The 24,922-nt window shown below is 40.7% G+C and overlaps 1 protein-coding gene across 1 annotated transcript; it reads right to left on the bottom strand.

The window, feature by feature from the left end:
• Positions 1 to 1,051: 1,051 nt before the first annotated feature.
• On the bottom strand, positions 1,052 to 23,452 carry EIF2S3 (eukaryotic translation initiation factor 2 subunit gamma). Its single transcript, XM_037901832.2, has 12 exons — positions 20,728 to 23,452; positions 17,349 to 17,412; positions 16,561 to 16,688; positions 16,320 to 16,441; positions 14,629 to 14,723; positions 12,726 to 12,884; positions 9,363 to 9,497; positions 7,717 to 7,811; positions 6,422 to 6,566; positions 5,731 to 5,900; positions 4,020 to 4,192; positions 1,052 to 1,472 (listed from the first exon to the last, which is right to left on the bottom strand). Exons 1-12 carry the CDS (start codon positions 20,794 to 20,796, stop codon positions 1,409 to 1,411), a joined length of 1,419 nt encoding a protein of 472 aa, XP_037757760.1. The 5' UTR covers positions 20,797 to 23,452; the 3' UTR covers positions 1,052 to 1,408.
• Between the last annotated feature and the right edge of the window lie 1,470 nt (positions 23,453 to 24,922).

Below are 24,922 nucleotides of genomic sequence, written 5' to 3'. Positions count from 1 at the left end.
TTGTCAAACTTCAAGTGGCTAATTGAGAAAGTGACTTTATACTTTGCATTCAACTGACATTTGCAAGTGTCATCTGCACCAAGCTGGTATTTTTTAAACAAACGAACAAACATCCACTTCTACTAACCTTCATAGACATTTCTAATAATTTCAGATCAATCATATCAAATATTTACCCAATAGAACAAGCTAGTTTAATAGCTGAATAAATTAAAACAGTGGTTTTCAACCTGTGGTCCACAGACCCCTCGGGGTCCACAGACTCTGTCGAAGGGGTGACTATGAAAAGAAAGTTTCAGACCCCAGAAAAGACATTCCGTTTTTCTGATCAATCAAAAGTATGTGAATACCCGCACCTACAGGTCAAAACCCAGAAGTGTCGTCATTACCTTAGAAGCCCAAAGTTTAGTGCCCTTGCTGACGCCGCGTCAAATGTATTGCCGAGCATGTGCAACGTTTATAGTTGAATTCTGCTCAGTCAGTTTTCAGTCTAAGACTTCTATGATAGGGATCCACGGACCACAGGCTGAATTTCCAAAGAGGCCTGCACCTCCATTTGAAATTTTTTTAGAGGTCCGCATATGAAAAAACAGTTGAAAACCACTGAGTTAGGAGGTAAGCGCCTCCTGTAGAAGGATTTGTCCATCTATATAGAACTTTATCATGTCAAACAGTAGCTGTTTTACATGGGTTGTCTGACCACTGGAAACATTTTGAAATAAGATTTAAAACAGTATTTCCACTTCCTAGGAGTTTCTTGTGTTTTCCCCTTTGTATGTTTCAATAGTAATTCCTCTTGAATTTGTGTCTTCCAGGACTAATAAGTCATCACTGTTAGCAGCCTAATTGCAAAATATAAAAAAGTCACCATTCACAAAGCAAGAATTGGAAACATTAAGAAATGTCTGCTGTGAAGAACTCAGAGACTTAACAAAACTAGGTGCGGCGCAAAAACAGGGAATTGGTCTTCAAGGAGAGTTTATTTTCTTTTTAAATTCTTGTACTGCTTGAACAATCTTTGCAGCCTTTCACTACGAAGGATAAGAATTAATGAAAAATAAGAAGCAATATTTTATTTCAAAACAGATTTTATGGTTTGTGTTTTACATTGGGGGTGACTTGAGTGATATTAAACAATCTTCTCAAACACAAACTAACATAAATTAGATATGGCATGAAACACATACAATTAGTTTCTGCTAAAATGTGGATTATTAGATCCACCTCTATGACAATTTTTTACCCTTTCATTGGAGATACTGACTAGTATTTTAGTAAGAGGGTAAATTTCCAGTAAAATGTCTGGAGCAATGGGAGTTGTGTAACAAATTTCACTCCAAAAATGTACCCCCCCAGTATATGGAAATAGGCATTCCATCTCTCAAAATGACACACTTGTTTTTACTTTTCAATCATCATCAACTGTTGGCTTGATTGTCACTCCTCTTCTTATTTGACCCCAGCCGATTAAACTGAAAAATGAAAAACAAGTTATTTGTAATTGTGTTTAGAAAATATTCAAAATGCAAATGGCAAGAGCTCTATATAAACCCTGTAGTCGTGTTTGTATTAGGAGTACTCACACAGGTTTCAGAAGTTTCTGAACTCCCCCTTCCCTCCCCTGCACCGCAAAATCTTAAAGACGACTGGCTGCTGGAAGCATAGGAGAGGGGAGGATAATGGAGAGACCATAAGCAAAGGACTTTTTCTTAAGCTATGGGACCATTTTTTAAAATGTGCTGTTAAACAGAAGTGCACACACAAAGGTTCTACTTGCCCATAATCGTCTAGTTAACTGCAAATGAAAATGTGTCGATAGCTTTATTGCTTTCCAACCTGCATAAAGCGTTACACTACTTTTAAAGGGAAATGAGAACACCTTGCAAAAAAAGGAATATAATAGTTCAATTTTTGAGGTCAACATTTCTCACTGAGGGTGTAACCTGAACACCAAGTTGACATAATTCTCAAAATTGTTTTTACCACTTGTATTGGGTAATAGAAAAAAATCTTCCCTCTTAGTACTTCCCCTTACACACCCACTGCGTTTTAAAAAATCCACTAATTCTTTCCACTAGCTCAAGATGCAGCTTCAGAGAAAGCTTTTAAAAAGACTGCAATATCACTTTTCCAGCCAAGAGACAGCACATATAATCGATGCAACTGCCTTTAAGACTCTCCCAACTCCTTGAAGGGAGCCATGGAAGAACCTGATCTTAGTCCTGAACTTGTCTGCCGTAACTCTGGGCTCTCACATCTTTCGGAACAATTCCCAGAAGAACAGCATACATTGATAAAAATGGAATTGAAGTAATTAATCCATTATTTCAAGCCTTTCTAGGCTGGAGCCCACAGCTGTGGCAAAGCCACACTCAGGCCCCACATGTCCCTGGTGTTGTTGCTGCATTTTGCCTATTTGTCCATTCTCCCAGTTTTAACCCCTGTGCCTCTTTCTCTATGTGATTTTACTTTCCACTATATCCCAGCTGCCCCTCTCCTTGTTCTCTCATTCACTTCCCTAGAAAGTCTGAGGAAGGGAGTGTAAGAGGCAGAGTTCTTTTCCCCTTCCTCTGTACCAGCTGTCCCCACTCTTTTCTTCCTAATTAGAACCTTCCCAATTTCTTTGTTCTTTACACATCCCCTCTGTTTCTTTCCTTGCTTAGTTTTGTTTTTTCTCCTTTCCCTTCTACTACAGTATAGTTGGCCACATGTGAAAACTGTGCCACAAACAATTCTAATAAAAGTGCACTTGAGAGTGCCATCCCCAACAACAAGAGAGATCTGTGAGCATTTTGGTGAAATACAGGTTTGTTTGAAAGAAGGGAAGAAAAAACAGAAAAAAATTGCACCAAAATACCTAAAGAACCCAGCAGCTACCAAACCACAGATTTGACATGTCATTGCTGGAAAATGTTGCTCATCTTCTATTCACATAGCTCCCCTTCAGCTTCCCCCATTTCTCTCTTGGTGCTCATTCCTTCCTTATCTGCTCAGAAAGTGTGTGCTCCTCTCCTCGTTACTTAGTAGCCACTCCAGTAACCCCCACTAGCTACCTCTCTACTGAAGGCATTTGGCTGCCAGCTCTGCCTGCTGCTGAGCTGACCGGCTGAGAGAGTTACAGAAACAGCTAGCAAGGTGTAACTGCCTGCCACAGTGATCCAGAAAACTGGCCATGACTATTTCCCGGAACAGATGTTCAAAACCCAGTATGTCTCAGCCAGATCAGAACTACTGGGAAGTATGTTAACATACCTTTTTCTCCTTACCGCAGTGCGAGGTCCACACAGGGGGTGTAGGGGACAGGATTGCTTAGTGTTTCTGTACTAGCTTTATTTTCAGAGAATATACATTCTAGGTGGGCAGTTGCTTGAAGAGAAGCGAAGCAAATAAGCTTAAAAAGGAGCCACCAGCCATACTGCTCCTCAACTTTAGGGATCCTGCTACAGGATGTTTTTGGGTGCCCCACCAGCCACATTATTCTTGTAATCTGTGTTGACTAATAAAATTGATACCTCCAGTCTCACGGGAGCCAGAGAAAAAGGTCCTTGGAGATCAGTGTCCCTTTGTTCCCTTGTCCTCCCCACCACGCACACTTTGCAAAGCGGCACTGGCAGTCAAATGTAGCTGGAACTGCTGAGCCCAGGCCCACAGGCTGAGAATTACTGCTTTAAGATAAACCCAGTCTTAAATGTATCCTTAATTTCTATTTGGTCTTTGGCATCACTGGGTTAAAGTTCCTGCTGTTAATATTACTGTGGTATGACTGTGTTATCAAGTCACAACTCATGGCATCAGAAGGTTTATTGTGCATTTATGTTAAGCCGCGCACAATCTATAAAGTATTTAATTTTTCACTATTTCACTTAACATTTTTGAAAAAAGTGTCCCATAGAAATAGTGATTAGGTGCTTAGAGAATTTAGAGGAACAAAGGAATTCTACAGCAGAGGCAGATAGTACTGGTGTCAGTGCAACACAGTAGTATCAAGGGGTTATTTTGTCACCGTACTGCCAACTTACCGCCAGTGTTTCTCAACTCTTCGACTAAGGGCAATTTTTTCTCCTACTTCTGTGCACACAGGGTTAGTTAGCACTATCTTGCCTAAATCAGCCTTCACTGCGCTAACTCTTCCTCCAGTAGACAAGGATCCTATATTTACCATTAAAACTTCATTCTTGGATAGCTTTTGCACCTGAAAGAAGATATAAAGAATTCTGTAAGTTTTACTTTAAATATGCAAATAACTTATAAAGTTAATAGCATTTTGCAGCCAATAACTTAAATGAAGACAAAAAAAAAAGATTTTATATCTGACTGCTACAGCTAGGTTACCAAAGAAAAATACTAACAGAAAGGGAGGCAAGCACCAAATGTCTAGGACCATGCTGCACATGAATATGATAAAACGATGTCCATTTTTAGACACATGATAAAGTGTCTCATTTTCCTACTAATGTAGGAGAAATATAAAAAGGCTCAGCACAAATAATACTCCAGATTACTTGCCTCAGACTCATCTACAAAAATCAGTCTGCCTTTTTCTGGGAAATAATAATTGTTTTAAGGTTGCATAAACTATATAGAAAGCTAAAGTTTTTTACCCCACAATTGACATCAATATAAAACAGATCCTTGTGCCTCTCTCCTTTCACCAAATACAACCACCAAAATAACTGCTCAATCCAGAGTCAGTCACAAAGAGAAAATCCAAAATGATGGCAACACCTAATTTACCAATAAAATAAATCAGCGTGAAGCAGTTTTCATAGTTTAAAGGCCAGAAGGGATCATAATGATCAACTAGTTTGACTTCCTGCACAAAACAGACCATGGAACCTCATCCAGTAATTCCTGTATCAAGCCCACAACTTTTGAGCTATAGCAGGGGTTGCAATCTTTGGCACACAGCCCATTAGGGTAATCCACTGGCGGGCCACGAGACATTTTGTTTATGTTGACCGTCCGCAGGCACGGCCCCCCGCAGCTCCCAGTGGCCGCAGTTCGCCGTTCCCAGCCAATGGGAGCAGCAGGAAGTGGCAGCCAGCACGTCCCAGCAGTACACGCTGCTTCCCGCAGTTCTCATTGGCTGGGAACACTGAACTGCGGCCAAAGGGAGCTGCAGGGGGGCCGTGCCTGCGGACGGTCAACGTAAACAAACTGTCTCGTGGCCCGTCAGTGGATTACCCTGATGGGCCGCTTGCCGAAGGTTGCCAACTCCTGAGCCATAGCATACCTTTTAGAAAGATATCTAGTCTAGGATTAGAAACTTCAAGTGATGGAGAATCCACCACATCCCTAGACTGGCAAAGTATTAGGATGTACATGAAACTAGCAGGATCATGCATGACAAGTTTTGCAGCCGATGAATGGAGAACAACAAGGGGGAAGGAACAAGGATTACCAGCATCTTTGGAAGAAGGGCCAACTTTAAGAATCACAAGGCTTCAAATTTCTTTAGGTTACCAGTATATGAATTTCCTCCCCCTGTGAAAGGCATTCTTACATAGTATTTAAGTGGACATGTACCATTGTTTTTCCCCTCTGAAATGCAAACATTATGTATGGAAACCAGGAAGAAAGGAAAGATGAAAGCATGCATAAATATAAACACTTACATCTCAGTGGAATTAATTTCCAGGGGGTTAACAGAGTAAAAGCTTCAAAACAAAAAAAAGTCTGACAAGTACCATGATAATGTCCTTTTAACAGAACAGGTACAAATATACTAACCTTTGCAGCTTTCTTGTCTCCCTCAGTGCGCACACCTAGGAGTCGCCTAAGCAGGAAATAGGAAATTTCCAGCTCTGTGAATATTTCAGGGAGTGCTCCAACTGCACCAAGAACCTGCCCCACCATTCGGTCAGCCCGACATAAAGTTGGGTCAATTTTAGTGCCAACACCTATTTCAGAACAAGACAACTTCTGAGGAATAATTGAAAAAGTAATCATATTTATACGCATCAAATACATTTAAAGGAGACCTACAAATGAAATTAACCATTATTCTTAGTGACATACTAAACATCCCCACTACCCAGCTGGAGGTGGGCGTTCAGCACATTAAGAACTGAACTCACCTATTTACTCTTTTTTAGGATCTGTGAACTCTAACCAGCCGTGATACAATGCCCCAGGATTCATCATGCTGGTGGCAGCACAGATAATACAGAAGCCTGCTGGAGCTAACCAATGTAATTTAGATAAATAACTAAATTTTACACTATTTGGCACTGTTTTATAAAGCTTCATTACATATATATTAAAAGGTACACAATTGCTGTAGGAGTCACACATTAGAATTTCCTGTAAACTCCAATAAATTCCCCCCTCTTCCCAGGAAGTGTACTGTTATCTGAAACCATCTAAGTTTTCAAAAACAGGCATGAGGAGAAAAATCTCTTCATTAAAAAAACATTGTTACCAATTAGGCCTCCAGGAGCAGCATACTGTAGATCATTGTGTTCTGCAAAAAGTGATACAATTTTGGAAAAGATTGGCTTGCACATGAGTTTTCCTTCACTGTCCTTGGATACAATACCAGGTCTGACTTCAAGTTCCTGGCCTACCTAAGTATAGTGGAGAAAAAATGGTTAGATGTTTCTTTTTCACCAGAGTAAAAAGCTAGCTGGTGGTGGGAGAGAAGAGTTATTTTTCCAACAGTTACATTAATATTAACAGCACTTGGCCGTTGCATCACAGAATAATAGTGGTACTACCTGGAAAATCAACACAACTTTTAAAAACCTCTGTACTACACAGGTAATAAAAAGGTAGTTAACACTACCTTCAAACGTACTTTAAAAAGTTGATTTATTAGATGATCACTCTTAGTTTTAGGCCCAACATTTAAATTCTAACTTATTTTAATTTAAATGTTTTCTAATAGTACTGCAATCCCAAACACTATATTACTGAGTTAGTGTATGAAAAACCAGACAGTGCACCAATGTAGTTTCACTGTTCAAGCAAAAGAACATAGAAGATCAAATTGTATAAGTGGTGCATAAACTTGATTTTTTAACTTTCCAGTTTAATAATCAAGGATGTTATTTTTAATAGACAAAAAAGACTTGAAAACTTGTTGATAGTACTCCATACAAAAGCTGAGTATTCAGTCATATTCACTTTTAATGTGGTGACTGAGTGCATAGTTAGCACACACTCCTTAACTTTATTTAGATTTATCAGCACAGCTCAAACTCCACCTTTTTTAAATGATTTACTAAATAAATATGCACATGCAAGAAGGGGAAACTGCACCCTCATATTCATTGCAAGGAATAGAAACGGACACCACCATCAACTTTGGAAAAAAATCACTTATGTCAATTAAAAATATATATATTTTGTTACTAGTAAAAACCTAACTATAACCAATAAAGGGTTTTGTTTTGTTTTTGTTTTTGAGGGGGGGCATAGGAGAGAGGGAGAGGATTGGGCATGGTCAGTTTCATTGTTTCCCATTTCTGTTTAACTTTCAAACAGCAACAAGGCAAAAGGAAAACATTTTAAAACAGGACTGTGAAACCATAACCAAAGACAGGGGAACTCAGGTGCGGGTAGTACCTGAAGCTAATTTTAATTAATTTTTTAAAACTGACTATATACCTTTAAGTTGCTTTGTATTGACCACAAAGAAACACCTATTATGCGTCTACACATTATAATAACTAATGAGGTATTTGGAGGACAGGGGGGCGGAAGAGTAGCTATTACCTTTAATACACCTTTTAGAATACTACCGCCAGCTACACCACCCTTAAGGTCATCTACTTCACATCCAGGCTTGTTGACATCAAAAGATCTAATTACTGAAAAGCACACAAATCCATTATTAAGATATATAGAAGCTTGACTAGTGACACTTATGTGATGTTTACAATTCTTGTCTTTTTTTTAAAATCTACTCCAAACAATGAAAATACCTCCCTGTATTCACCATGCTATGCAGTCTGTTGCATGCAATTTTTTCATAAGTTTTTAAATACTACATGAACCATGGGTCAAATTAAGCTGGTTAAACCCAAAACATGTTAACGCATTCTGGCAAGGAATATCCACTGTACTTTAAAATGCAATTTTAATTAATTTAGTTCTCAGTAAATACATTTATCACAAACTAATTGGTATTTAAAAATTATTCTCAAAGCCATGCAAACATTAGAGATATCAGTGCATAAAGGAGGAAGTAATGCTACATCCAACTTTCTTAGAAAACAAACTATTCGCCAAGTAGAAGAAGACTAAACCAGAGAAAGATTATTTACAAGCTTCTAAGAAAGTATTACAAACAAAATAAAGTAAAAAGTATTCTTTAGGCACCGTTCTCCAATTTATAGTGTTCGGAAGTGAAAATACAACATTTAACCTCCTGCATGCTTAAGATTTACGTAAAGGCAATGAAAGAAATGCGTGCTTTAAAATAAAAGACCTAATCACGGTCCCACTGGGAGTTTTGCCACTGTCTTCAATAGGAGAAGCTTTTTCTAAATTCTATTATGGGCTTCTCTGTTTAATTCAGAAACTGAATTATATATCAGATCCTTTTTAAAAAGGCTGACCACCTATAGAATACTGGAGGAAATCCTAACACTTGTAAGAGAAAATGACCTTTGCTTTTAGCCTAATTTCTAACAGACCGACTTTGTTAAGTTCTATATACATATACACTCTAGATTTCAGTGTTTTATGTAAAATACATCTAGAGTGGATGAACTGAATAGGAAGATGTTTTAGAAATGAACAAAATCCAATGCTTTAACATTTATGCCCAAGTGACATAACATAATATTGAAGTGTGCCACTTGGAAAACTGACCGGGGGGGGGGGGGGGGGGGAAGGGTGCCAGCATATCCACCCCTTCTGTCTTCAAGCCATATCTATTTATTCCCAAGAGTTTTAACTGCAACAGAATGCAGCTTGATTTTCCAGACACCACAAAGTTGTCAGAGTAATCTAATGTATAAAGAGCAAATCTGATTTAGAAATCACTCTGCTTCCTTCCGCAGGCCTGAAGAAGAGCATTGTGTTGCTCGAAAGCTTGTACCTTCCACGAACAGAAGTTGGTAAAATAAAAGTTTATCTCATCTACCTTGTTTCTAAGATAAATTAATCATTTTCACTGCCGTTTTCATATTATATCCACATTTAAAATGCCCAAATCAAAGCAGTTCATTTATATATAGTCATATTGTATATATACACACACAGACAACACTCATATTTAAGATTTCAGGAAATAGAGAGGCTTGAAATTGCTAGCGTGCTAAATGTCCTCATACCCTCTTTAGAGCATGCCCCCAATATTAGCATTGTCTGAAAGGGTGGTTAAACATATAGGTAAGCTTTAAACATTTACATACCAATAAGTCTTGGTTCTGATGTGAAGTCTCGCAATGGGACTGGAATTTTCTTTACTATATACTCACAAACCACCTCAATGTTGTATTTCAGCTGTGCTGAGATTGGAATAATAGGAGCTCCTTCTGCAACTGTACCTACAACAAAAAAAATGGAGTTGTTTTACATCAGACTTTATGTTGCGTATACCAAAGCGTATATGAGCATTCATGACGCACTAAAATCACAAATGAAATTTCAGGGACGATTTCTACATATTTCCCCAAACCAGAAGTCCATAAAAACAACATGACAAAAGCGTCAGGTCATATTTATTTTCATATTAAGCCACAACTACTTTTCAAGGTAGTACAATATGGCTTGTACATTGCCTACGGGGAGTTCTGTGAGTTTCTGTGTGGGAGGCCTATATAGTTTGTTCTCCAAGTGGGCTCTTGAGGCAGTGTTTTACTCTAGGAACAATCTGCTTCCTGCTTGATGATCAGGAGTGGCATGACATAAGTTTCAGCCTCTTAACCTGAGATAAGCAGCATACCTACTGGAGAGGAGGAATACAATTGTGCATGTAGGCACTGAAGGGGCAGAGTTACCACAGAGGTAAAAAACAGATTCTTCATGAAAACCAATTTGGACTTAGATCCCTTAGTCCAGAGGTGGGCAACCTACAGCCCGCAGGCCACATCCAGCCTGCGGGATCCTCCTGCTTGGCCCCTGAGGCTAGCCCCCAGCCCCTCCCCCGCTGTTCCCCCACCCCCAAATCCTCAGCTCACTGCGCCGCCGACACAATGCTCTGGGCAGCCGGGCAGCGCAGTTGCAGAGCCATGGCCTGACCCAGTGCTCTGGGCGGTGCAGCTGTAGCGCTGCCAGCCATCGGTGCTTCAGGCAGCGTGGTAAGGGAGCGGGGGGGCATGGAGGGGTGTTGTATAGGGAGCAGCGGAGTTCGGGGTGGTTGTCAGAGGGTGGAGCAGTCAGAGGGTGGGGAACAGCTGGGTTGGATTGGGCAAGGGTCCCTGGGGGGCAGTCAGGAATGAGAGAGGGGGTTGGTCAGGGGACAGGGAGTGGTGGATGGGGCAGGAGTCCCGGGGGAGCCATCAGGGGGCGAGAAGCAGGGGGAGGGGGGGGTTGGATAGGAGGCGGGGATCGGACCATGCCTGGTTGTTTGGGGAGACACAGCCTCCCCTAACTGGCCCTCCATACAATTTTGGAAACCCGATGTGGCCCTCAGGTCAAAACGTTTGCCTGCCCCTGCCGTAGCCCCATGCCCACTAGACTTTAAGGGCTAGTTTACTCTAGAATTGCTACAGCAGCGCAGCTAGTGCAGATGCTCTATAAAGACGGGAGAGAGCTCTCCTGTTAGCATAATTATCTTACCTCCCCAAGTGGCGGTAGCTACGTCAGCAGGAGACTTTCTCCTGCCGACATAGTGCTGTCCACACTAGAGCTTAGGTCAGTGTAACTGACGTCACTGAGGGAGGTGGCTTTTCCATGCCCCTGAGCAACTAAAGTTATACTGAGGTAAGCCCTACATTTTACTTTTTACGACCTGGCCAGACTGCATTCTAACAAACACAGCAACTTGTGGGGACTGTAAACAGACCACAGCTGGGAAACCTCTCTCTGGATGCGGGTTGTGAAAAATTAGAGGAAACAGAACAAGCAGTTAGGGCAAAGATGCAGTGAAAGAACAGAGCTGAGATATCCTATGGAGGATGAGAGATCTAAAATATTTGATGCATCAGTAGCAATTCCATAATTAAGATTGCAATGAGTTTTGCGCATAAAGCAAGACTAAAATGCTTGATTCATACTTTACTGATTTAATTTAGCTTTCAAATTTGGTACAATAATTCTTTGGACAACTATGTTCTACAGTTTTTTTTAGTGAAATATTACTAAATTTGAAAAAGAGACATTTTAAAATTGCTCTCTCTTTGAACTTTCTCCCTGGCTTAGTCACATTTGCTTGACTTTCTCTAGCGAAATAACCTCAATCTCCACAAACTTCAAAATTCACACACAAAAGTACCTTGCATTTAGGCCACTTATGAGATTTTAAACACATGAGAAGTTGTGTCCCTGACACAAGCCAACAATTTTGAACTACACAAAGGTTATAACAGGACTGATCAGACCTGTCAACCACATCCATCTTCTGATGCTGCTAACCTGCCTCCACAGCTGGGTTTTGCAAATACCCCCATTGAGCCAAGGAGCAAGGCTAAGCGGCAGAGGTTCTGGGGAGATGGGAAATAAAAATCAGGAGGGCGCTGGGGAACCAGAGGGATGGGATGGTTTGCAGGGGTGTGTGGAGTTTGGGTCCAAGGCTCATGGGGTAAAAGCCCAAGATTTCTGAGCCAAGGTTTCTACACCTGAAAAGCTCCCCTAGAGCTGCTGCCTTGGCTCCCAGTGCACCACAGCAACAGCATGGTAGGAAGCTCATGGCATGGAGAGGAAGCATGAGAATAAGATGGGGTTTACAAGGCGGAAGAGGAGCCAGAGCCTCTCTGAAATCCACTAGAGACTTAGTGACTGCTACTGGTTCTATGTGGGAGACGCTCAGATACTACAGCGATGGGTAGCAGTATAAAACCCCAAGATACATAGTTTAGCTCAGTGGGCCTGCAGCAAGGGAGTAACTCAACTCAAGTAGACATCTGGCGGTGAATGGACTGTGCGTAAAGGGAGACCCAAGGAAATGTGTGAGAAAGAATGGGGGGAGGGGGTGCGAGAAGGGAGGACTGGCTAGAATTCAAGGTGCCCAATGGTTGAGATAAGGAGAGTGGAGATAGGCAGGCTATCAACAGTGGAATAGAAGTAGTTGAGAGGGGGAACTGATTAACAGAGTTCATTGGGAATTTTTCAACAAAACTGTTGGTTAGAGCACTTACCTGGGACGTGGAAGACCCAGATTCAAGTCCCTGCTCTGCCTGATCCCATTAGAGCAGTTTCATTTGTATAACTAAATATGTATTGAGAAAGACAGACTGACTCTTCAGCCCCGTAGTTAGGACACTCATCTGGGATGTGGGAGACTCAGGTTCAAGTCAAGTCATTTTACATCCAGTTTGTGTGTTTAGGAACAACCCTTAAAATCCGTTAATTGTAGCAGCGTGGAAGCAGAATATAATGCTACTAAATTCATATTTGAAAGAAAAATCTTATTGAAATATCTAGAAAACAAAACATTACACAACCTTTTTTTTTTTTTTTTTAAAGCTACAAAAGCCTGACTCATCTGCTAATTCTTTGAGTTGGACATCAGGTTGTCCTGACCAGATAACGCTTTTCATGTCAGCCTAACTCCCAGCATTGAAGAATTACATAGAACTTCCAGCAAGACTGCATTTCTGCTTCTGGAAACTTACCTTGTACAAATGCAAGAATCTGTTCATACTGTTCTTTAGCCTGGCTCTCCTTTACCAAGTCAATCTTATTCTGTAGAATTAGAATGTGTTTCAATTTCATGATTTCTATAGCAGCTAGATGTTCAGAGGTCTGGGGCTGAGGGCATGACTCATTACCAGCTGGAAGGGGAGTGGAAAAAGTGATTATGTACAGTCATCTATAATAAGGATACACAAAACTGTGTGAACATCTACCACCTCATTGTGTGCTTGAAAAAATATTGCTTGCTTAAAAGTCATCAAGTTGCTAATTTTTTTAATTGCTTATGGGTTTAGTGCATTCTCTTCATCTCAGACACAAAAATGCCAAGAGCCCTAAACTTTAATGACAAACCAAAAATTCAGAAAGCACATGGCTATTAAGGTTATCAATATTGTTTGGGTTCTACTTCCCAGAAAGTCATCTTTCCCCTAATGTGCTGTTACAATATTTGAGCTCACTGGGGGTTTGATCTACTATATGGGGACTGAGGGGGGAGGAGGCATTAGTGGAGGACTCTGATAACTAGAAATTAATTCTCCTGTCCCTTTGTTCTGAAAATAGAGTTCATTGGATTTCCGGGGTATATAGATATCCATCCACTCACGTCTTTGTCAGAAAAGGTGACTGGGAACTATGTTTAAATATATATCTCAACTTTACATTTGAGTTGTATGTAGTTTGACACTGGGCAGTTTTATTTGGCAGATTGTGTGTGTGTACGCACAGAGACAAATGGTGAGTGTGTTCTGCTAAGACATATACAGTAGAGGCCCGTTTATCCAACCCCTCATTATCTGGCTCTCCGTATTAACCCAACAACCAGTACACACAGATCAAGAAGTGGGCAATCTTTCGTGTGGCTGCTAGATGGCACTGCAACCTCGCACTCTCCCATTCTCCGGATTATCTGAATTTTTGATTATCGATCTGACCCCAGTCCCAATTAGATCGGATAAACTGGGTTCTGCTGTATCTACTTCTGCCATTGACTTGTTGTATGGCTATGGGAAAGTAATTTAACCTCTCTGTGCCTCAGTTACCCCCTGTGTAAAGAAAGACAGTGGTCACCACCTTTTGTGAAGTGCCTTGGTGAGCTATAGATCAAAAAGACTAATTACTACTTATTATTAAATATTTCATGGCTATTCAGACACTTAAAACAATGCTAACTTGGGTATATTATTGTTTCGTTTCCCAAATAATATGTGGTCTGACCAGACGTAACATAATTCGTAGTTGAATTATTATACTATTCTGCACATTTATAAAAATGAAGTTTAATTTATTTCACACACTTTACACACCTGCTCAAGTCAGATTAGTGAAAGTTCTTCCTAAATCAGTCTATCAACAGAAAGAATGGCCCAAATGGGGTCCTTTGATTCTGTCCACATCACAATGAACTTACCATTGCTTCCCACCTCACCCCACTCTCTTTCGAGCATCAGTACTACATATTTAAATTAATAGAAAGGGCAGATAAAACAACTGAGAGAAAAGCAAGCCTGCTCAAATAGGCCTAAGCATCTCCAAACATGAAAATCTAACTTTATTGTACAAGTAAAAACAGTCCCAAAATTTCATCTTAACCCACCACTCCTCTGCCATTATCCAAACAGTCAAATATCGCTTCAGCTATTGGACGAGTCAAAGTGCTCAAATTCTGTTCCACAATTTCAGACGTATCTATTTAGAGGGCACGATATTCTCTTTCTACAATCGTAGTTTTAAAATCTTATCTCTTTACACAAGACTCAATAACATTCAAAATTTTTGTAACAGCTGGTCGCCCATTACCCTTTGTATTATTTTAATGTCAATATTAAGTTGTTGTATTGTTATGTTATAAAAGAGGCTCAATTTCCCCACCCCAAATATTACCTATCAAAAGCAGTGCTGCATCCATAACTGCCGCACCGTTCAGCATAGTAGCCATCAAGATATCGTGGCCCGGACAATCGACAAAAGAGACATGCCTGTTGCATATGGAGGGTAAACACAAAACAACAAAAGCCAGTTATCGCCAATTAAACTGACTGGTTTGCATGAAGTGACCAGTAGGCACACAGTTAAGGTACGTACAAAAACTGCATATTATTTCAAGACAAACATGGAAAGTTGACATTTTGGAACTATGTTCATATGAACATAACTAAATGAACTATCTACTTGTTGAAATTTTAAGTTTCAGAAAAATGGTGACAGTACTACATGTCTTTTATGGGATGTAATTTCTGTCTTTCAGAAACTTACAAACCAACCATGCATAGTTTAAATGTGTCAGACTATGAAGATCCATGCTGGACTAGAACATTCCCCTTTTTCACTTCTTATCTCTTCTAAAAGCTCTCTCCCCATTTCCCTCCTTGCAAGGTTATGGCATGTTCATTCTGAACGTAGCCAGAACTGCACCGTATCTCTAAGATTGACCTGTAACTGTCCAGACTCAATCTTTGAGTTTACATTGTGTAGGCTACAATAATGGGGGCATTTCAAGTTCTTGTCTGTATTTAATGGGGTAATCTTTATTATTTGACAACATGCCACAGAAAAAGAATTGTCTGCCACTTCAGCGATAATATTTTAAAAAATTACAGTAGGTAAAATAAGCAGTATGTCAAAGAAACCAGTGTTTAATGATTTGTTTAGTGCTAGCTTTCTAACTGTCACAACCCACCAAAATACTCTATTAGAACAAGTATTCAGGTTGAAGGGTATGTGAAAAAGCAAGGAAATTCAGTTATGAGGATCTGTCCCCTACACTTAAGTACAGATTAAGGTCTGATTTGATAGCCACCCTTGTGATTATTTTCATCTGAATAATCCCAATGAAGCATCACAAATAACTCCTGAAACTTTTAAACTTGCATTCTGACCATGTTACACTTTATCAGGAATTGTATAAACAAGTCTCTCTCCCATCGTTCTCCTAACACAAAGATGATCTCAAGTTAAGGCTCAAGTTTTCATAGCTCCAGTTTAAAAACTCTTATTTTTCTATCTCTGGGGGGAAAATGACAAAGATATACAATTTACATTAGGTTACAGTCTAAAAATAAACTTTAAATTCGTTCACACCTCTGACTTAAATTTAATTCAGGTTACAAGCCAAAGGATGCCTTTTTTATTCAAACAGCCCTGTAAGCAATATAGTATTGGAAAATTAGACTTATTTTCTGTTGTGTCTCATCACCAGTAAAAGATTCTGCAGGTCAAATTATGCCTTCAGTCACATCTGTGCAACCTCATACTCTTCAGATCTCTAGATACTACAGTGACGGGTATATTAGAAATGCCAACACAGAAGTTGGGCTCAGCAAACTGCAACTTTGTAAATGATGAGCAAGCCCAAATAAAATATGGCACCTTCTCTCAACTGTACTGGCTCCTCAGAGGTAATAGAAGTAAAAACTATTTATCACTTGAGTAAACAGAGGACTGAATATACAAACAGACTTATGGAGAAACAAGGTACCATTTTTAAACAATCGCTTGAAGTGTACTTCAACTATATTGAGGGAACCATGGACAAAGCAAGAGCAACTGAAAATCACCGAATTCGGATCAGTCACCTGATTAGTTTAAAATTCCCTTTGGTCCCAGGAATATCTGTAGGGAACTCATCTGGTGTACTACTTCCACAGGACCGGTAACACTCTGGTCGGGAGCAACTGGGGTCATCAAGTTTGTAAATCTGGAAGTATAAAAAAAAGGTGAAAAACAGGTTTAACCTAGCAGTGGTCATTTAAGTACTTTCACACAGTTAACAAAAGAGTCAAAATAGGTACATTTAGATTCATAGTAATGACTAACCTTAGCATTGGCATAACCCAGCTTGATAGTGATATTTCTTTCCAGTTCATTTTTGAATCTAACAGTGTGAACTCCAGAAATAGCTTTTACTACTGTTGACTTTCCATGGGCCACATGACCAATTGTGCCTACATTTTAAAAGCAAACATTAATCACACACAATTAGAGAGACTTGTCAAACTTTCAATATCAATATCAAGGATCCAGTTTGCACAGGACACCTGTAAGTCCTTGAAGCTTGTGGATCCAGAGCTTCCATTGTAAGCATGTACAGATTTCTTAACTAGCTTTTTACAGCAACTTGCTACAGTAACTGACTGATCTTTAAATGAGCTCTCTGTGGACAGACGCTTGCATCCACATGGAGCTCATTACAAGATCTGGTCTTTACTCAGGCAAAGCACCTTTTGCTTGAGAGCACTCCTAACACCAACACCAACATACACTTCCCCTTTAACTAAAAACATTTCATTCCCAAGATCTTATATTGCAGTAGTCATCTTGTACTGTAGTGGCCATCTTTCAATGTAATAAGGATTTGACATGTCTCCTTTTGTGATTGTTAACACTGCTATTTAAAAGAACACTGCCTGTTAGTTTAGGCAGTTTGCTTACTAAAAGTTTGCTTAAAACTTTCAATACAAGTGTTTATTAATGTTCTCTGTTTCATTAGAACAGTTTTTTGTTTGGATTTTCCCCGCAGAATTTTTTACTAAGACTTTTCAACACTATGCATGACAACAAGAATGTGTTACAAAAGCATTTGTGATTAACTTTGTTTTTCTTACCTATATTAATCGTAGCTTGACGGCTGATGACTTCTGGCGAGAGAGGCGTCAGCTTGGTAACATTCTATATGGAACAGATTTCAAGCAAACTTTTAGGCTACAAGATAAGTTTTCTCCAAGCTGCATGGCTCCGCAGCAAGTGAGGAAAGGCGCTCTCCCCGGCTGCTGCAGCAAGAGAGGGCTGGGGGGAGGGGGAAGTCCTCTCTCCCCGCCGCAGCCCCAAGGCAGCCTACACCCCAAGCCCCTTATTCCCATCCCCACCCCAGAGCCCTCACTCCCCCACACCTCAACCCTCTGCCCCAGCCATGAGCCCCCTCACGTACCCCAAACCCCTCATCCCCAGTCCCACCCTACCAGCCAGAGCCCCCACCCTCCTTCTTCCCCAGCCCTGAGCCCCCTCCCACATACCGAACCCCTTGGCCCCACCCCCGCCTCACATCACCTCCATATTTGTGCACATAACAAAATTAATTCCGCACATGGATGTAAAAAATTAGAGGAAATATTGGCAACAAGTAAAACAAATGTAAATTTAGACTGATTTTAAAAAGCTGTTTTTCCCCCAATCAGTTTATTCCCACCTGGTGTAGCATGGAAAAATTCTGTCATCCAAAATCTCCTGTCTCTATAACAAAGCCTTTTATCTTATAAATGCTGTTCTTACACAGTCCAAAAAGAATATTTAAACTATAAAATACCTATGAATTATATTAGGCAAGTGATGACATCCATGTGAGTGTCCTCTTATTTTACTTTTGAAACTGTTTATAACTGATGTGGTCCTGACCAAATACTGAGTTCCATGTGGGTGATCCATGAAAGCTTATGCCCAAATAAATCTGTTAGTCTTTAAGGTGCCACCAGACTCCCCGTTGTTTTTGTGGATACAGACTAACACGGCTACTTCTCTGATATTTGGCCCTCCAAGTGCACTGTTGTACACATGCAGAGCTCCACTGAAGTCAACAGAGCTCTGTATGAGCAAATCTCAGTGCAGGATTGAGGCCTCTGTTCGTATGTTAGTGCAATGAAATATATGCATCCATATATATACACATATGAGAATGCTGATGTGGATTGTACATTGTGGGCACTGATGCTCTTTATATAGGGAGGTCTGGTTAGCTCTGTGTACAGCATGGAAATAAATTTACACTTAGCATTAATTGCGCAAGAGCTTGAACTTACTCATAACATTTTAAAGGAAGTCACACATTTAGTAAGTTTTCTTCTTCACCGTAAAACAGATTTTGTCCATTTAATGAGACTGTTCAAAGAAACACTCACATGCTTACTTAAAAAGAACAGGAGTACTTGTGGCACCTTAGAGACTAACAAATTCATTTGACAGGTTTCAGAGTAGCAGCCGTGTTAGTCTGTATCCGTTAAAAGAAAAGGAGTACTTGTGGCACCTTAGAAACTAACAAATTTATTAGAGCATAAGCTTTCGTTAGCTACAGGTCACTTCATCGGATGCATACAGTGGAAAATATAGTGGGAAGATTTTATATATACAGAGAAGATGAAACAATGGGTGTTCCATACAGACTGTAACAAGAGTGATCAGCAAAGGTGAGCTATTACCAGCAGGAGAGCGTGTCGTGAGGGAATGACCTTTTGTAGTGATAATCAAGGTGGGCCATTTCCAGCACTTTATAAGAACAGTAGGAGAGGAAATAAACAAGGGGAAATAGTTTTACTTTGTGTAATGACACATCCACTCCCAGTCTTAGGCAATTAAGCCTAAATTAATTGTATCCAGTTTGCAAATTAATTCCAATTCAGTCTGTTTTTTAAGTTTTTTTGTTGTTGCTTTATGCTCAAATAAATTTGTCAGTCTCTAAAGGTGCCACAAGTACTCCTGCTCTTTTTGCGGATACAGACTAACACGGCTGCTACTCAAAAATCTGTCATTATGCTTACTTAAGATGCCATGACTAGTCCCATTTAAGTCAGTAAGTATAGGAAGTGCCCTGCAGATGGCACTGTGTAGGAAGATGACAAGTTGAAGGGAGGTAAATTTTGTAGTCACTAAGACTGCTCACAGTGCATAAAGTTAAGCGTGTGTATAAATTTTGTCAACACTGGAGCCTAGAACTGGATTTAAACTAGCCCTTTACAAATCTGAGTACAAATATGAAACCAAAATTTAGGAAAGGACTTGAAATTTCAAGACCCTTTCCAATCTGATCTCCCAGCAACAACGATCATCCATCTTTTCAGTTCACAATGTCATTATCAGTGAGAACTGGGGAAAATATAGGACCCTCATAAAGGGATCATCACTACACTAGAATGTATTATTTGTTGAGCACCAGCATGCTCGGGGCTGCATATAACATAAAAGAAAGAATCCGTGCCCCAAAGAGCTTATGAATATGTACTTATAATACTCTTCAACAGTTCATATAAGAAGGGAGACTAGCCCAAGGGGTAAACAGGGAGGCCACCAGCTAAATTAAAGCCCAGGTAGGTAGCAACTGAAGTGAGCTGTAGCTCACGAAAGCTCATGCTCAAATAAATTGGTTAGTCTCTAAGGTGCCACAAGTACTCCTTTTCTTTTTGCGATGTACCTACTGTAACCTATATGAAATAAGTGGGATAATCTTGGTTAATCAACTAATAGACAGATAGCCACATTGAAAGGAGACTATAACTGGTCATTTCGGTAGTCTCAACAGAGTGTCAAAGGACTGGTCTAAACTGGGCCCACAGAAACAATTCCCGCCGAACTTTTAACGTCACTAAGTACTATATTTTCCCGGGGTAGACGACTTCCATTTTCATTACTGTCTAGTCAGCACTATCCAAGAGCACCGTAGTCACTCACACACACAGGTTGGCAGATAAAGGTACTGACACTGACGATGCTTACACAAGACAAAAGACAAGCTCAGCAACACGTCGCCTTCCTCGTTATCTACGGTCTCCATCACGCCTACCTAAACACCTACATTAGGCCTAACATCGGGCATCAAGCCTCAGAAACAACAAAAGCTGCAGATTTCTCCCGGGGAGCCGGGTGGGGTGGGGTGGGGTTAAACTCTGGTCTCCGACGTTTTTACAACCCACCCCCCGCTCGGCCAAGATTCATCACCAGCCGGCTCCACGCTCCCCGCCCCTCGCCACAGGGCGCCCCCCTCCCCAGCAGCAGCGCCCACCGGACGCGTCCCCACTCCCCACAGGACGGGGCAGGCGGTGGCATAAATCCCCCCCTCCCGGCGCTGCCCGACCCCGGGTCCCCTCCCCGCAGCCCGGCGGCTCGCTAAGGGGGCGGCTCCCGGCGCATCCCCAGCCAGGCCGCGCGCGCGCTGGACCCCCCCGACCCGCTCCTGCCGCCGGGCGAACAGGGCCCCGCAGCCTCGGGCTCGGGTCTCACCAGGGTGGCCAGGTCCTGCCGGGAGAGGTGCGGCTGCCCCAGAGTCACTCCCGCCTCGTCCCCCGCCATCTTGCCCAAGAGGAAGTGAGGAGCCCTACGCGGCCGCCTGAGCTCGGCGCTACACGGGCTGGAGGGCGCCGCCCGCTCCGAGTCCGGCGCCGCGGGCTATGCGGGAAGCACCCGGCCCAGTCTCGTCCCGCTCTGGTCTTCGCTGCTCCGGTGGGGGCACCAGGGGAGCGCGGCAGTGGCGCAGGCGAGCGACGGGCAGCCTCAGGAAGGACCCCGAAGCCGGGTGATGCAACCGGCATCGAGAGAGAGAGGCGCCCCACGTGCGCGTGTCGCAAGAGAGCGAGCGGTAGACCGACTGCGCATGCGCGGGGCGCTGGCTGAGTGCGGTGGCGTACTTGCAGCACCCCGGGAGTTCAGTCGGAGGAGGCCCCCGGATTGTGCTAGGTGCTGTACAAAACACATAACAAAGAGTCCCTGTCCAAGGAGTTTACCATCTAAGTACGTGATGTTGCTCTTTTTGAAACAGCAATTGCAGTGAAATGTGTCAAATTTGTGTTAAAAATCACATATTGGGACAGAATATCTAAATGCAGTAAAGGGACAGCATTTGACGGAAATAAGCTAATTTTCTTATACAGTAAGTAAAGGTGTATGGTTTTAGTTTGGTTATATGAACAGGTCTACATTACATTACGTAAATGATGTTTATTAAATGAGCATTGTTAAACATTCCAGCTAAAAGACTTATTATTTCAAAGGTGATTATCTTTTGTATTTAATTCCTTACTGATTGGGCACTTTATTATTTATTTATCTTACTTTAGCACCTAGAGAATTGAAGACCCATTTTGCTGTGTGCTGCACACAAATAAGCTCCTATTCTTCAATTAGACCAATGCAGGTGTTAAAGTCTGTCAGTGGAAATGTGACTGTGGCAAGCCTAGGAACTAGTTTAAGTCAAGACTCAATAGATGGGCGTAACAAACAATAGGATGAACTGTTGGAGGGATCATGAAGATAAAAATGATAGCAACAGGTAGTTACACACATTATAGCTATGTGCACATCTAGACTGTATCAGGACATTTTATTTTTTGTAATTATAAGATACAATTAAACAAATATATCCTAGTAATTTCTACCGGCCATCTATTGATATCACTTCTAAATTTCAACTTTTTTCTTTTAGTATTTCGATTATTACTTGTATGTGGTTGGTAATGCATAGAACATAAGAGAAGACATCCCTGCCCCAGGAATAAACAGTTTACATCCTAACAGTATCTTTCATATGGAATATTATTTAAAAAACAATCTCAAAAAGCCCAAAACCTTTTCAGAATTGGGTACAGCAACTCAGATGCTGAAAAATAAAAACAAACTAACAAACTACCTTGATCTTGCAATAGGATCTGTCATATAAACACAAGGGTCTGCCTAAACAGATCTGATTGCAAGATTGAAGCCAAAACTGGCAACCCTTACACTTTGCCTTTCTCTTGTGAAATAATTGATTTCTCTTTTCCCCTTCAAACCCCATTTTGTTAATCCACCACAGTAAGAAGTACAGAATGGAAAATTAAAACCGTATGCACTGCCTTGAAATTATTGCTGTGTACTCACGTGTCATCTTGTGTATTATTTATATATACTGTTAATTTAATCTAGATCCTAATCCTTTATTCTTTATTAAGCAAAAACTAGGTTTCCTATGGGAGGCCCTAGAGATTTGAATTCCAGGTGGACATTTGTTTACATTACATGACTACCATATAATTTAGCTGTACTGGCAGTCTGAAAAATTTGATTCTGCATGTGCTCCTATCTCCAATTTTGCATACACACATTTGTAACTTGAAGTCAGTGGGACTACTCACATACATAAGATTGGGGCCCACGTGTGTAACTAACTGAAGTAAATGGAGACAATATGGATATTTGAGAATACACAGGCAGGCTCTAAAATTGAGATGTGATGGGGGAAGCTACCACAAACTGGTGGCGTACATTACCTGGCTTTAGCCAAGTTTTAATCTCCCCCTTTAACACTCTCCTTTTCCAAAATAATTGTGGGAAATTAATTCTTTTATACATAGAAGAGGAAGTGTATTGTTGATAGTCTTTCTTTAAAGAAAACAAATGCAAATGTGGTAACGATCATTATAACAAGTTATAAGTGAAGATCTTGCTACTGAAAATAAAACGTATATTACCTGCAATACATTTGGATAATTTTGTACATAAAATGGAAAATATTATTGTTTCATATCTAATATTTCAAAACTCTATGTGGTGCAAATATAACTTTCTTTAAATGATCTCACTGCTGGGAAAACCACAGTTGAAACATGTAACCTGGATGCATAAAATGTTGGGGGAATATGATGCAACACTTGATTGTAGTTGCCTTACCAATGTGTATTTCTGTGCAGGTGTAATCACTGTTTTGCAATATTACAGATGGTGTAGAATTCCATTCTAAATGGATAAAGTTGCCTCTTAAATCATTTAACTGTATAGTTTATACAACGATGCAAATAGAGTATGAAAATTCCAGAAACAATCATATGCTGCATTTTTGGTTGAATAAAGAAGATGTTATAAATAATTTAATCCCTGTCAATGTATCTATCAAATTTTGGAATGGAAATACATAATAATTATCATATATTAAGGATGAATGTATTGTAGATGTCATAATAAAAATAAAACTATTAAATATTCTTGCTTTGTTATTGTTGATTCATTGTATTGTGGGAGGTTGACAGTATGAAGAAATATAGAAATATATATAGAAATATATACATCCGATGAAGTGAGCTGTAGCTCATGAAAGCTTATGCTCAAATAAATTGGTTAGTCTCTAAGGTGTCACAAGTACTCCTTTTCTTTTTATAGAGAAAAAGAAATTCTGAGACTATAAATGTTCATTGATGCCAAATAAACTCCTCATCACCAGAAACTGTTAACAGTGCTTTAGAATTAATCGGTTATGTTAATCCTATAAGCACTTTACATGTCTGTAACTTTACTCACGTGAATAGTCCCATTTAAATTAATGGGACTACTTACGTTAGTAAAGTTACACATGTGCTTAAGTCTAACCCTAAGAGACCTATCCAACTTCTGAAATAAATGGAATGCTCACATTGACTTCAGTCGTAGCTAGATATGGCCCCAAATAGGGAGACCTTCCCTGCCCAGTCTCCTACGCTGCTGAGAATACTCATTTTGAGGCACTTTTTAAATATTACTCTGTTACAATGATATATATGAATTGTCAGTGGAGACACAATTTTGTCCAGGCTTTTCCAATACGAAGGAGAAGCTATTTTTAAAAAACAATGAGAGTGAAGTTTGTCAACGTTTATCAGATCTTTTTTTCTTCAGGTTTGAGGTCTTCCTTCATATTATGTAGGAGAGACACACAAAAAGCATGTCACACCTCAGCTTGACAGATACTGGAAAAATCTTAGTAAGAGGCAGATTAAAAAATTGTTTCTCCCACTCACCTTCTTACAAAATTGAAGGAGTATTAGGGGCAAGAAGAAGGGCAACAGTTCAGTTCCCTTTATTTCTTTTCTATTCCAGCCTCCCTTTGCTGAAGTACTGAACATATGTGGGTCTGAGCTGAGTGCAGCAGATTTATTGTAAAACAGTGAATGTGGGTCAGTACATCTATTGTGTGAGACAGTAAATGGTAGAAACTGTAGCTTCCTTCTGGGACACTGAGAGTGGGCTTATAGTCCTGCCTCACTGCATGAGAGAGTGAATGGAGTAAGGGTGAGTAGCTTCATTGTGTGAAGCAGAAAATGGGGCAGGTACAGTAGTAGCAGACTCAGAGACAGTGAATGGGATGTGGGGGGCAAGTTCATTGTATGAAGCAGTAAATGGGATGGCAGTAGGAAGTATGGCATATAAAGGGGCAAACTGTGAGGCAATGAATGGGGTGGTGTGGCAGTAGGAGGTGCATTGTGAGGCAGTGAAGGGGATAGGGTAGCAATAGGAGGTGCAGTGCGAGGCATGGAAGGGGTGGGGATGACAGTGACAGTACAGTAAAAGGCAATTAAGGGGGTGGGAGTGAAGTGAGAGGCAGTGAAGGAGGTGGGGATGGCGGTGCAGAGCGAGGCAGAGAAGGGGTAGGGATGGAAGTGGCGGTGTGGTTTAGGCAATGAAGGGGATGGGG

The sequence above is a fragment of the Chelonia mydas genome, chromosome 1 (assembly GCF_015237465.2).
Source record: "Chelonia mydas isolate rCheMyd1 chromosome 1, rCheMyd1.pri.v2, whole genome shotgun sequence".
Lineage (NCBI taxonomy): Eukaryota > Metazoa > Chordata > Testudines > Cheloniidae > Chelonia > Chelonia mydas.
The sequence above is the reverse complement of the archived record's forward strand: the minus strand, read 5'-3'. Positions and strand labels throughout refer to the sequence as shown.